The 14,811-nt window shown below is 41.1% G+C and overlaps 1 protein-coding gene across 1 annotated transcript in view; it reads right to left on the bottom strand.

The window, feature by feature from the left end:
* The window catches only part of LOC311507655 (transmembrane protein 132C), a gene marked incomplete at its 3' end in the record, with an annotated part of 159,112 nt that overhangs the window by 72,601 nt on the left and 71,700 nt on the right, over nt 1–14,811 (bottom strand). The window contains exon 3 of the mRNA XM_084572085.1: nt 2,046–2,189. Within this exon, the coding sequence (XP_084428211.1) occupies nt 2,046–2,189 (144 nt within the window). The remainder of the gene's footprint in view (nt 1–2,045; nt 2,190–14,811) is intronic.

Below are 14,811 nucleotides of genomic sequence, written 5' to 3'. Positions count from 1 at the left end.
AAGAAATGTACACAAGAACTGTTTGCTGTACCTGACACCTAACAAGCAAGTATCATTTTCACAATCCTTTTGGTACATCCAAGGACTTACTGTCAAAAGCATCTGCATCTGCTTATTTTTCAATTTTTAATATACAAGGGATGATTGATAACTTCAGGTTCAGAAGATGTGCACAGCTCTTATTATATGCAGCTCAACTCATTGATTATGCAGAAAGTTTGAAGGTAATAACTGTTGTGATGTTTCTGTTTTGGAAAATTGCGAGTGAGCAATGTCTAAAAATGGGAAACATTGGAGGTTATGCAGTCGGTGCTGCCTCGCCCTCAAGGACTTATCACCCAAAGAGGAGCAGGAGGACACAGTTGTTCCTTCTTATAGAAGAAGTACAGAACCATTTGTGATCATGGCATTAGGCTGCCATGGACCACTTTCTGGAGTTCCTCCACTTCTATAAAGAAGGAATTAGTATTCTTAATGAAGAGTATGCCAGTGTAGGTGGAGACTATGTTGAAAAATAAATGTAACAGGTTTAATGAAATTGACCCCACCGACATTAGGCTACAGACTTATCAATCACATATCATAGCTCATTAATTTAATAACTTTAGCTTTAGCTTTGCTTGGATCTTGGGTTATCCTTGCAATGGCAGTTTTGAAAACAGTTCCTGCTTGCAACGTGCAGTACCACATCATGGTAAAACCTTTCTGAGATATATACTATGATGGATCACTCATCTTAAGCAAGTGTCTCTCATGGTTGATTTTCATGATGCAATGAATTAATGGTTGCGTAGAAGGTGGGAAATCTGTCTTAAATGTTATTTGTGCTTTGAAAAAAGCAATAAATTGTAGATAACTTCTACTTAATGGGGAAAAAAGCATATAACAAGCAGTAAAATAATGTGGTAAGAAGTAAAAGCTTGATATTTGAAGACTCATACGTTGACTAATTAGTGTTTTCCTGCAGTTTGGGCAATAGTAGTTGCTCAGTACTTTTAGCAAACAAGATACGCACTGGAATGGAAATTGAACTTGTTTCCCAGTGTGTTTTCAGTTTTTGGACAGTGACCGTCAAAAGCTTTGCCTACACAGAAGGCGCAGTATGAACAGGGTATTAGCAGAGCCGCCACTGTGCTCCAGTGTGTGTCTGCTCAAGAGGCGTTCAAGCACGATATTGAGTTGTGGGTTTATAGTCCAATGCACAGAATATGCACTTATAATGCTGGAAAAGTATGCTTTAAGTTGTCTGTGAAGATTCTCAGTCATCCAGGACACGGTATATCCAAAAATGTTTAAGAAAGGCAACTGGACTTGTAGAGCTGCTTGAAGATGTTTCACCACTCATCCAAGTAGCTTCTTCAGTCCTAATGGAGGGGAGCGGAGGGGAGTGGAGGTTTAAATAGGAACATCTGTGGATGTAACCCATCAGAAACTTGTTTGATTTAGTGTCTTTTAACAGAGTATTGGGCTATCAGCCATTCCCTTTAGCCCTTTAGAACGGAAGAAGCTACTTGAATGAGTGGCAAAACATCTTCAAGAAACTCTACAAGTCCAGTTGCTTTTCTCTGTTTTTTCTTATGCTTTAAGTTACATATACAGGCATATATCATGAGTAGAACGCAAGCTTGGCTAAACAGGAACGTAACTGTCAGATTATGGTGAGAGTGAAGACTGAAAAATGCTTGTTTTTTTTTTTGTTTTTTTTTAGGTATGTCAGGTTTTGGTCACAGAAAAGAAGAAAGATGTAGAGCATTAGCAGAGTTGTCCATTAAGTCCAAGCAAAGCCATCACTGTGTTCACTGAACAATACATCTTATTGACTACACCCTGAGCTGAGGCCTGAGTGCAGGGCATTGCCAGAGAATGAATGGTTCCGATGCTGAGTCATGCCCTCCTTCATTCTCACTTTTTGCAATCACTCTCAAGTGACACCTGTCTGAGAAATAAAGTGCGCTGCTGCTGCTTTGTAGTTGTTCAGCAGGGCGTTAAGTTCATATTTCAGTCACATATTGATTAACTCTGCAGAAGGATGGAGTCAGACGTACCTTTGACCGAAACTGTTCTCCTTCCTGTGACAGTGCAGGGTGACGACCCTGTGACCTTCACTTCTGACATCCTGACTCACCGTCCACATTACTGGGTTATTGGCTCTGGCTCCCAGGAATGCCACACCATCTTTCAGCTTGACCCTGAATTACACAGAAATGAACCAGTCAAAAGTGAGTCACAAGGAACACAAACAAACTTATTTTCAGGCAAGTCACAAAACCAGTTCAACCCTCTTTCTCTGAAACACACAAACATGTTTTCAACATTACTGAAAATTGTGTTATATATTCCAAAAACAATATATACTGTATTATATGTACAGGTATATATGTGTATGTGTGTGATGTAGCATTTCAGAATATCTTCGTATGAGCTTATTATGATGGCTTTCTTAGGCTGAATTCAGGTGACCGTGGAGCCAAGTGTGACGGCACTCCTCGGTCTTCTTCAAGTAGCTCTTCAAAGCCTTGACGTGTGTCTCATCATCCCACTGCCGTATGAATCGTTCACCCCAAAGGTACAAACCAAAGCGTGTAGTGTATCTGTGAAGAATGTAGTGTTACTTTTCATTGGTCAGAGTGGGGGTCGATTCAGTGCAGCTGTCCCAACATCTTCAGATATCCTCAGAATCTCTCCACCACCATGTTTCACTGTGCGTTTGATACACTGCAGTATTATTCTCTCCCGTTCGTCTCCTTGCACTCACTCTTCTGTTGTTCTCAAACTTGAGTTCATCAGTAATTATGCCTTTTTTTTTAAGTCATCCAAAGTGAAATGATGGTATGTCTTAGCCCACCCCAAGTGTTTGACCTTGTTTCCCCCAGTGACAAGTGGTTTAGAGACTCTACTTGTCCTATCTTTGGAGCACTTTTGCTGATTGGAGACTTGCATTTTGCTTTATATAGCGAATTCTTTGTCCGTGATGAAGCTGCTTGTCTCTCTCGCTCTGTGAAGCGTGTTGTATTGATCCTCTGATGGTGTGTGGACCTTTGGTTTACCTGATCATGCCTTTGATACAAGCTGATCCAATTCATTCAATGTGACCCTTCGAAGCCTTTGGTCCAGTCAACATTTTTTTTTTTTTTAAACTCTTTATTTAGTCGTTTTTGTATATATATATACATATTTTTGTAAACGGCATGAACCGGGGCAGTACTTAACATCAAAAAAAAAAAATTGAAAAGAAAAAAAAAAAAAAAAAGTCAAATAATACAAGAGGGGGCATACATATTTTCATTGAGTTGAGTGAGCATTGTCTTTGTCCTTGAATAATGTCCATTTTCTCCAGTTTTGTGTAAAGTCACCTGCTTTGATTCGCAGATGGAAGGTCATTTTCTCCATCGCGTAAATCTCCTCCATAATGTCCATCCAATGTCCTGTTTGTGGAGCGTCACTCTTCAGCCAGTTTCTTGTAATAGCCTTCTTATAGGCAACTGTCATTATTTTGAAGAGGTACCTATCTTCTTTCATGACAACTCCTTCTGGGATCAATCCCAGATACAGAACCCGTGGGTCCCTAGGGACCTTATAATTTAAAATGACCTCCAAAAGTCTAATATTGTCATCCCAGAAAGATTGTAATTTGGCACATGACCAGAAAATGTGACTGTGATTGGCGTTATAGCTTCCACATTGTCTCCAACATTTTTGTTGTAGTCCAGTCTGTTTGCTTTTAATTTGAGGCGTGACAAAGAAACGCGTCAGATTTTTCCATCCAAATTCTCTCCAACGTTTGGAGCTTGTAGAGCTATGTTGTGTTTTGCATATTAAGTTCCAATCACACTCTGAAATTTCGGTCTGTAATTCACCTTCCCATTTAGATTTTATATACCATGAAGTGTTACCATTACATTTCTGTAGACATGTGTATAGTTTGGAGACAGCTTTGGAGGGCATTTCCTTGTAGGCATCCGTCATCATTTTAATCAACACATTACTCTCTGATGATATAACAGTTTTTACCTTTGTATCAAAAAAGTGTCTTAGTTGTAAGAAGCGAAACAAGTCTTTGTTTTCTAGTTCAAATTCTTTTTTAACCCTTTCAAATGATTTAAAGATATTACCTTCTGTCAGGGTGCATATGGCTGTAATACCTCTATCTGTCCATGTTGTAAAGGTTTTGTCAGTTTGTCCTGGTCTGAAAAGAGTTGTCCGTGAAGGCCATAGCAATAACCTACAGTCTCCTTCAAGTTTATATTTCCTGACTATATCCGTCCATGTTTTTAGTGTTTCGGAAACCGTGAAGTTGTCATCTTCCTGGTGTCTGTAGTGTTTTTCTCCTAACCTGGTCTGAGGTAGGCTTTTGCTCTGGGTGAGCTCTATATTCTTCCATTTAGCATAGTATTCTGGAGAACACCAACATACCATGTATTTCAGCTGAGCAGCGTAAAAGTATTCTCTTAAATTGGGTAGCGCAAGGCCTCCGTTTAGTTTCTCCAATTGAAGTGTTTTGAATTTGACTCTGGGTCTTTTGCCTTCCCAAATGAATCGAGATATCTGCCTATCCCATGTTGTAAATTGAGAGTCTGGGATCCGAACAGGTAGGGAGAGGAATAGGTATAACAGTCTTGGTAGTATATTCAGCTTTATTGCCTCAATTTTTGAACTGAAATCTAAGGTTATTAATAACCATCTTGACAGGTCTTTCTGTATGTTGTTGTTGATTTTATGGTAATTTATCTCATAGAGCTCATCCAGGTCTCGTGTAATAAAGACTCCAAGATATTTCATATTACCCAAATCCCATTTTAATTTATATTTCTGTCTGATGGAGCTGCTCGGTGTGTAGTTCACACACAGGACCTGTGTTTTATTTATATTAAGTTTGTACCCCGATTTCTGGCCGAAATTATCCAGGATTGACAGAAGTTTAGGAAATGTTGAGTCTGGGTTCTTTAAGTATATGACGATATCGTCAGCAAATAATCCTATTTTATGTTCTTCTTGTGCTATCATAATTCCTTTAAGTTCCTCATTTTGTCTAATTTCCTGGGCCAGCGGTTCCATGAAAAGAGCGAATAGAGTGGGGCTCAGACAGCATCCCTGCCGGGTGCCTCTGTAAAGTGTAAAATTATCTGTTAAGGTGCCGTTGATCTTAATTCTAGCAGTTGGCTCATTATAGAGGGCTTGGATACATTTAATGAATTGACTGCTGAAGCCCATCCTCTCCAACACAGAGAAAAGAAAGGGCCAGCTGACACGATCAAAGGCCTTCTCTGCGTCGAGGCTGATTAAGACTGCACTTGTTTTTTGTTTATTAATTGTATCTATTAATTGTATTGTCCTTCTAATATTATCTTGGGTTTGTCGACCTTTTATGAAACCTGTCTGGTCTTCATCCACCAGCTCTGGCAGTAGATGTTCCAACCTTTTGGAAATTATCGAAGTAAATAATTTGTAATCGACATTGAGGACAGAGATTGGTCGGTACGACTCACAGTACTCTTTATTTCTACCTTCCTTAGGGATTACGGATATGACCGCTTCGTTCCAGGAAGGGGGGATTTCAGCGTGTTTGAGTGTCCAGTTAAAAGACTCCAACAGTAAAGAGGAGATCTCCTGCCTAAAGATTCTATACCACTCATTTGGGTATCCATCGCTCCCGGGGCTTTTATTGGTCTTTAGTTTACTGATGGCCTTGTCTAGTTCTTCTTTTGTTATAGGACAGGTTAGAGCTCCGTTTTGGTTAGTACCTATGGAGGGAAGATCTAGTTTTAACAAATAGTTTTTAATCTCCATCTCGTTTATATTCTCAGGCGGCGAGTACAGCGTTTTGTAGTAATCTTTGAAGGTTTTTTGAATTATGTCTGGTTCATATATTATTTCATTACCGGTTGGTTCCCTGATTTTATGTATTGAGTGTTTAATTTTTTGTGTTCTGAGGCGCTTTGCCAGGATCTTTGTGGCTTTGGGTCCGGATTCATAGAATATTTGTTTTGTAAATCGTAATTTCTTCTCCTCTTCTTCAGATGCCATATTATTTATGTCTTTTTTAACTATTTTTATTTGTTCTGCCAGCTCGTCGCTATGGTCGGTTTGTTGCTGTTTTTCTAATTTCCTTAATTGTTGTTGTAATTTGTCATATTTAAGCCTTTTCATTTTGTTTATATAGGATGTCCTTGAGATCAGGCGACCTCTTATTACTGCTTTGACAGTATCCCAGACTATTGTTGGGGCAACCTCATTGTCTCTATTTATGTTAATACATTCTTTTAATTCTCTCTTTATATCTTCCACATTTGTTGTATTGTTTAGAATTCCTAAATTCAATCTCCATAGAGTTTTTTTATTTATGTTGTCCAGGTGTATGGTTAAATAGATTGCGCTATGGTCCGATATGTCTGCAGTCCCTATGTTACATTCTTTAATCCTGTGTCTATCTGTGGTATTCATCAGAAAATAATCTATTCTGGAGTGTACTTTGTGAGTTGCTGAATAGTGTGTAAAGTCCCTCTCTAGTGGATGCAGGTCCCTCCACACGTCAAACAGGCTGGATTCCTTAATTAGCTTGTTCAGGCTTTTGGACAGGTTGTGTTTGTGTCTTCTACTACTTGTTGTATCCATATTATAGTTTAGAATAATGTTCCAGTCTCCTGCACAGATTATGATTCCCTCACTCACTGATTCAATTTTATCAAAAATAGATTTTAGAAATGTTCTGTCGCTCTCCGGTGGAGCGTATATATTAATTAGGGAGACTAAAACACTGTCTATCCTACCCTTGACCATCACGTATCTGCCCTCTCCATCGGTTTCTTCTTTGATTAATTCAAATTTAACATAGTTGGGTATCAATGTTATTACCCCTCTTCTTCTACTATTCTTACATGAGCTGTGAAAGGAGTTCACATATCCCAACTTTTTAAACTTTTCATGTTCTTTTTTTGATAAATGTGTTTCTTGCAGAAACACTACACTTGGTTTGGCCTTTCTCAGTTTTGCTATAACCTTGCTTCGCTTTATAGGGTTACCAAGGCCATTCACGTTTAAAGATATTATTTTATGTGCTACACTCATTTAAAGTAAAAAGAAATCAGTCGCCCCGTAAACATAGAAAACACAGTAACTTCATCAGTAGAACAACTGACTCTAACATAACACACATACCTGGAACTCCAAAGGGGGAGGAGATTTCTCTCCTCTTCCATGACCCCGTTGGTGGGTCTAGGGTAAAACCTATCACATGGGAAGGGCCCTATGAGGTGGTTCAGTAGTCTACCTACTACCATCCTATGTGTCCAACGGTCTCAATTTTGTCCTCGGAGCCGCTCCCAGCTCAAAAATGTTAATTCAGAAAGTGAATTACGTGTCTGACATATTACTGCTCTCAAAGCCGACTTTCCTGTCACTCCGTGGGGCTCCTCTGGAACCCCCGGAGTTTCTCCTTAGCTCTATCCGCCGCGGTAGGTGCCCCTCCCTGCGGGTTCTTGCCTTGTCGCTGCCAGCCCAGCAGCTCTTTCAGCCGGGTCACACCGGGGTCCTCCTCGTCCTTAGCGGCTGGCACCTCCACACTGTAGCCCCGTCTCTGTAGCTCCCGTCCCGCGTCGTGTGCGCTGGTGTAGGTCCGGACTCCGCTGTCCCAGTGGATTCTCATGGCGGTGTAGGGGGTCTGGAAACGTATACCCTTCGCCTTCAGGCATTTTTTAATCTCGTTGTATTCCCTACGCTTCTGCACGATCTCTGCAGCGTAGTCATGATCGAAGAATAGCGGGCGGTTAGCGAGCTGAATTTTACCCTTCTTCCAGGCTTCTCTTAACACGGTTTCTTTAGTTGTGAATTCCTGGAAGTTGATGATGAGGGGTCTTGGGGGGGCCTCTGGTCTTGGTTTCGGGGCGAGGGAGCGGTGAGCGCGCTGTATCTTTAGGTCCATGTCTGGGGGTAGCGGCAGTTCACGTTTAAGAAAGTCTGAGACGAAGCGCATCACGGAGCTTCCCTCTTCACCCTCTGCAACTCCAAAGATGCGGATGTTGTTTCTTCTTGACCTAGACTCTAAATCTGTGACTTTTTGTTGCAGAGCCTTTTGGCGTTTTATAGTTGCTGTGAGCGCTTCGGTCATTTCCACAGCCAAGTCCTCCACTTGCCCCACTCGTGTCTCCATCTCACCCATTCGCTCCCCCAGCCCCTGCATCTCTTCGGCCAAACCATCGAGTTTACTGCTCACCTCTGTGTGAAACGAGTTAATGTCTTTTCTCAAATTGTCGTTGTCCCCCTTCATCTCGGATTTTAAGTCTTTTATCGCTTCAAATAGGTCTCCCGGCGTTATGCTCGTTCCGGGGTGTCCTGTAGCTCCACATGGGTTGCCGCTAGCTTGCGATGTTGTTTTGCTAACTTTGGTAGCGGAGCTGTTTTTGTCTTGAGTTTTCGGCATTGTGGCTTTTATCCGTTGAGTCTTATTGTTTCAGCTTTTTTTTATCTATCTAGATTTTCACTTTCTGCTAGGATAACGGGTTCTTAATTAAAGTTATTGAATCTGCGCTGGGGAGCCTCTCCGCGCACATCCTTCTACTCCATCATGTTCCCGGAAGTTTAGTCCAGTCAACATTTTAATGCTGTGAAGTCCCGAATTGATTTCTGACACTTTCTTCCAATACTCTCTTTTACACAATGCTACGATATTTCGAACAGGCAAATATTGGCTGCAAATTGATTTACTAAAGCAAACTTCTGATGAGTAGATCAAACACATCTGAAAGTGCTCTTTAATGTTAGGGATATCACTCAGGGATATCTGGCCTTCTGTACATATTAGTTGAAAAGAAACTTGGTGTTTCAGATCTTTAACATCATAATCATGGATTACCTAAAAAGATGACCAATTTATGCATTATGTATTGTACACTGATCAGCCACAACATTAATACCAGAAGAAGGGAATAACATTGACCATCTTGAGACATTACAATGTTCTTCTGGGAAACTTTTGGACCTGGCATTCACTAGATCCCAAACTGATCAAGTATCTGTGGGATGATCCACGGAGGCCCCTCCCCTCAACCCATAGGACCCAAAGGCCCCCACTAACAATATTCAGTGACCAGACACCAGAGCACACCCTCAGAAGGCCCATGTCCATTTTCTACTGGGTCATAACTGTTTTGGAGGCACAAAGGAGACCTACACATTATTAGGAAGGTGGTGATAAAGTTATGCCTGATTGGTGTATGTATATTCATGTAAAGCAACACTTAACTAAAAGGTTTGACTATACAAACGTGAAATATTGTTCCCTCTGCATGGACCCAACCCCCCTCAATCATGGGTCCAGATACCTGTAGATGGATAAGACTATTTCTGAGAAATCATCCCAGTGGAAGAAATGAGATCCAAATATCTGATGTTTCATTGGAGAAGAGCTAATGACTGACACGAAGACATGCTACCTGTGGTTAAAGAAAGTCTCGTCTAAAAGACTCTGACTCTGATCATGACAGCACAAGAACGAGCCCAAAGCACTACTTCCGTATCGGTAGAGGTCAGCCAAACCAGTCACGTCCCAAACTGCAGATTTCAAAAAGATGAACTACACATCTTGGCAGGATGTTAATGCAAACTGCAACACCAAGAAGCATACAGTAACCAAGCAACACCTGTGCTGAGAATGAGCTAGTCCCTAAGTCTCAATGGGACACACCATCAAACAGTACTTGAAACAAAGATAGCTTCAAGTTCCATACTTAAAAGTAGCTGCTGGTAAACCAACCAGACTTAGTGGAGGCTGGCAAGAAGCATAATTGGGCAGTCGTAATAGTTGTGGAAATCCCAGCTGGCACAAGAAGGTTGAGAGTTACCAGGGTTTGAATAAACAAGCTGTAACCTCTAGTACTGGAGAGTGGCTCCAGCAGATTTGAGTTACTCTGGTTGGGGAAACTTACAAACCTGATTTATTTCATTTGGAGTGATTAAACCTGACATCAGGACAACAGATGGCATGTCAGCTGAATTAAAATAATGAAGAGTCAGAGTTAGCCAGCTCAAATTAAACCCTGTGAAAGTGTGTTAAACCAATTAGTGTGCACCCCGAATGAAGGAGCAGCCTCACATGTTCTTGTTTTATAAGCTACCAACAGATCAACAGCAATAAATTGGCAGCAAGAACGACTCTAGATCCCTTACAGGGATTTTTCTCCTGCCCCTGAGGTTTTTAAAAGAAGTCCAGACTCCACAGACCCCATGCCACCTCTACCCCGCCCCACCCTTTTTGTCCCGCTATCACTTCCATTACTCATGGTCACAGTCTGCGGGGGAATATACAGGTGCCAAACAACCATGACCTCCTGTGCTTCCTCTATACTGACACGCATCTGCTTCCCTCATTCTCTTCTGTCACATGAAATTATCATGAAGTACATGAGCAGCTTTCAGTACTTCTTTTTCCAACATGACAAATTGCGCTTGTTCAAACCTCTGACACAAATGGAGCGATATATTTCCTGTGGGAAACGGAGACGAGGAAGAAGAAAGCTGGCAAGAGAAATCTGTTCTAAAGTAAAACACCAACGGCACAAAAAAAAAAAAAAATAGGTGAGAAGAAAGAAACATTTCTATTCACTAAAACATGAACGCTGGATTAATTTTAACATCAAACTACATACATCGAAATAATCAGAGACTATCATTATTCTTGATGCGTGAAAGACTTGTAGAGGTGAAAAGAAAAAAACGAATCGTTAGCAGCAGGATAATGACATGACAAACCATGCAGCGGTGCTTAGAAGAGTCCGGTCATTACATCTTCCGTGTTCAACCGGTCTCCTTTGATCTTAACACGGCCGCTGCAGTGATAATAACTGGCCTTGTGTTGGTCGCTGCTCCTGACGAGCAAAGATAAAACCTTCATGGTGGGGAAGATGCAGGCAATAACTAGGAGGAGACAACTGACTGCTGTCTGCCCTCCTGTTTCCCAATCATCACCCTAGCCACAGCACAGTCATTACCATAGAATAACGAAGAGATGGAACATTGATAGAGAAATAGTAATCAGTTAAACCCACACAGAAACTTGTACACTGATCTCATACATGACATTCCAGCTTGAAGGTATAAATGCTTTAGGTCCCATAATGATGTAAGCCTATGTATTATTCATTTTCCTTTTGAGCTTTTTATTCCAGTGACAGGGAATTCAAATTTTTTACAATGAAGTGAAGTTGGTAGCCCGACTGTTTTAGTGATTTAAGTATATCGCTCAAGCTTCTTTAGTGTTTTTAATAAGATTTGGTATATCGCACAATAAATAATCAGTTAATCGTGGAGTTAAAAAGTTAGTTGATGAATGGATCAGTAATTCTTTCTTTCTATTTTACGCCTACATTATCCATTTTTTCCCACTCATGCGCTATTTGACATAGAAACCAAGCATGTGCTGTAGCTGTCAACCAAAGGGGTTTAAATTAAAAAAATGTCATGTTGTAAATGAGATTGGCTTGGCTAATGTGATTTCTGGTGAGAGGGGACAAAAGGGGGAAGGCAATAAAGAAAAGCAATTTTGAAAGGAGGCGCTCTTTTCACATGCATCAGCAACACGAAGCTGCCTCATTAATTCCATGAGAACCTGCATCAGTGGGATGAGTATTTACAGATGAGATGAGGTTGTCAGAAGAGACTGCTTTCAACTCTGCGTGATTGACGCAAGGAAATGACACGCCACAATGACTACTGTCCAAATAACACCTCGACACACCATCCACTTGTCTCTTGCATGCTGATTTTGTACCATGCATCGAACCCAAACAGCTGCAACTGAAAATACTGTGTGAGGTCAGGTGCTGGTTGTACATTGTACCCCAATTATTAGCAACAACAGACGTCTGTGCCAAAGTCGATGGCATTCCAGCCGGCAATCATTGAGGTTTTACAGTCTGGGCCAAGGCCATCATTGCTTAAAAGAACATGCAGGTCATTCCCCCTTAAGGGCCCCGACAGTAAAGACTCAGTAACCACTTGTAATCTGCTGTGTTCATTTTCTATTTGCCATAAAGCACACTAGACAGTACTGCACAGTAATCTTGTAGTGTTGCCCAGTGTCTAATGAAGAATTATTACACCACTCATACCACAGTGCAACATAAACTGTAATGTACAATCGATGATCACTAATCAAGAGTCATTTACCATCTTGAATGGCAAAAACATAAAATAAAATAATTTCCCCTTGTCTAATCGAGTCCTCAGAACCACATAATGAGTTCAGAAGTCAGTTTCAGACGGATCTGGGGTTTGTGGGGACATTGCGGCACTGTAGCAACAGTGGCAGTGCAGATCTCCAAAATGAAAGTGAAACACTTAAAGCTTCTAGCTCCAAGGTCTTCATAAATAGTTACAAGAATACAGGTGCTTGACAATAAACCATTATTTGAGTAGAGTACATGAAATAGCTACATAACCCACTCAAAATATTTTACAAATGGCAACTGGTTCAAGAGCAATAAGGCAACATTCGTGTTAGCTCTTAACCACTTTCAGTACTCTCCGGTGAGGAGAAGCGAACAGCATGCTTACATTCAAAAGCTTTTTTGTATGTGATGCCAAAATGGGCTCTTGGGTCTCATGACAATATGCAATGATTGGGGACACTAAGTTATGTTGGAGAGGGGTTGAAGCTGGGCATGAAGTGTAAAACTCTTTGTTGTGAGCACAGAAATGGAAAGATAGCAGGGTGTTAAAGGTGTCTGAGTCCAAAGGCAGACAAGCTAGGGAGATTAGAAAAGACAGGTGTTGTATCAGGCTGGATGAAAAAGAGCAGGGGAAGGGAAGAACATTCAGGAGAGGAGCAGAGTTGAGGAGAGGGCTTTATTGGATAAGAGATGAGAATAAAAACTTGCAGTCAGCATTGACATTTGCTGTCTGTTCTGGTCCTCCATTTCCAACGATGAGAGAGAAAGACACATTATGTGTTGAAGACCTCCTCAAAAGGCCATTTGCAAGATTATTCCACCCACTAAACTTTAAGTTGAAATAATAACAATAAAAATGAGAAGAAATGGGAGGGAAATGGTTCCTGTATTATCACCCAGGTGATCACAGATCATTACTCAGGCACTATTAGAGATGAAGAATTGACAGAACGCCATAACTTTACACATACGCCCCATGCTCTGTGTCTGTATCTGATATAATGTTAACAGCACATTCTCAGGGAGTGGGCTGGCGGACAGCTTTTAATGGAGATAAATGAAAGTGTCACTAAGAAACCACATTTGTTGTATCTCATAACAGCCTCTGCAAAGGGAGAGTCAGATGGAGGAAAACGGTATTAGAGATGAGCAGCAGCGGATTCATATAATCTTCAACAAGGCATCGTTAGCTAAACCCGCTGAAACACAGAAAGAAACTGAAAGAAAAAAGCGTCTCAGATGATAAATTGGTCTGCTGGTTAGCCTTATGAAGGTAACGATGCTCAACATATTTTCCAAACAAAACTTAAAAAGATTGTTTAGCTGAATTAAATTTGCAGATAACGGGTAAAATTGGCCAAATTGCAGGCAGCTTGTATAGTGGGCCCATGTTCCTGGATTCAAACACTTGCAGGTTAATCCAGTTATGGAATAAACACACACGCTGTTGGATACAACAACTCAGGTTTCCTTGTGTTTTCTCCCTCCCTCTCTATTCCCCTGGCTCAAAAACAAAATAATTGCCATCGCCATGGGGAAAATTAAATTAGACAGAAGCCACTGACAGGTGACCCAAGCTGGGACCTGGACCAATAAATTAGTAAGGTGAAACAGGGCTACACGGGAGGTGCTCTGAGTCAATTAGCTGAGGAGTAGTTGTCGGTGGAGTGTTTTTAGGGGCGAGTGGATACAGGCTGATGTAAAGATAAAGAGGGAGCTAATTCAATTAATGATTTTGATGCCGTTCTTCCCATTATCAGAGCTAGTTAAAAGTGCTGGTGCGTGGCAATGCTGCGAACGGAGGACAAGATTAACAGTATCAGATAAGGAGCGCTCGCCAGACAAAGATCATCTCCAGCCATGCGTTCTGCCGCGCTTCTCTCCGTCTCACCCTTTTGTCTCACTTTCACCACATCCCTTTTCCTGTCTCCTCTCGTCCCTTTTCCCCTCCAAAACGTTCTGCCTCTCTTGTTGTACCTGCGCACCCGATTCGTCCGTACATCACTCTGTCCTTCAACAGAGCTCCCCAACTATCATTAGTGAACTGCACTTTACTTATTTTTGAAAGAAATCAAAGATGCTACACAATGTTTGTCACACTCATTCATTTAATTGCATTATTTCGGGTGGTAAACTTTCACCCTGAAGGTCTACCAAGTGGAAAAAGTGAAGTGCTTAAAATTAACCGGCAGTTTTCTGGAACTCTGGATCTTTCTGGTTTTACAGTTTTTGGTCCAGCGCACATGTAATTAAGACTTTACAGTGTGTGAGAATACTGATGAAACTTTAAAGCAACTTCACTGACAAGACTCTAGGGTCAGTCTCTCTACTACTCTGGTTCAGATTAAAATATCTCAACAACTACTGGATGCTTTCACATAGAGTTTGGTAGAGCCTTTTATAAGCCCCGGAGCATGAAGATGCTCCGGGGCTTATAAAAGTCACGCATGCTGCCCGGACACCTTATCGAACGCAATAAGCTAATTGTTTTTTTTGTAATAGACCTGCTAGTATAGAAATCTGTGAAAACCTCTAAGGATTTTGGTTAAAAAGTTCCTGAAAATGTGGAACTCATTCCACCGAAGTTAATTTTTGGCAAAAATTTGGCAAATTTCCTTTTCTAGGTATCAGCATGTTTATTTATTTTTTG

Source organism: Chelon labrosus, assembly GCF_963514085.1.
Source record: "Chelon labrosus genome assembly, chromosome: 22".
In the NCBI taxonomy this organism is placed as follows: Eukaryota; Metazoa; Chordata; class Actinopteri; order Mugiliformes; family Mugilidae; genus Chelon; species Chelon labrosus.
The sequence above is the reverse complement of the archived record's forward strand: the minus strand, read 5'-3'. Positions and strand labels throughout refer to the sequence as shown.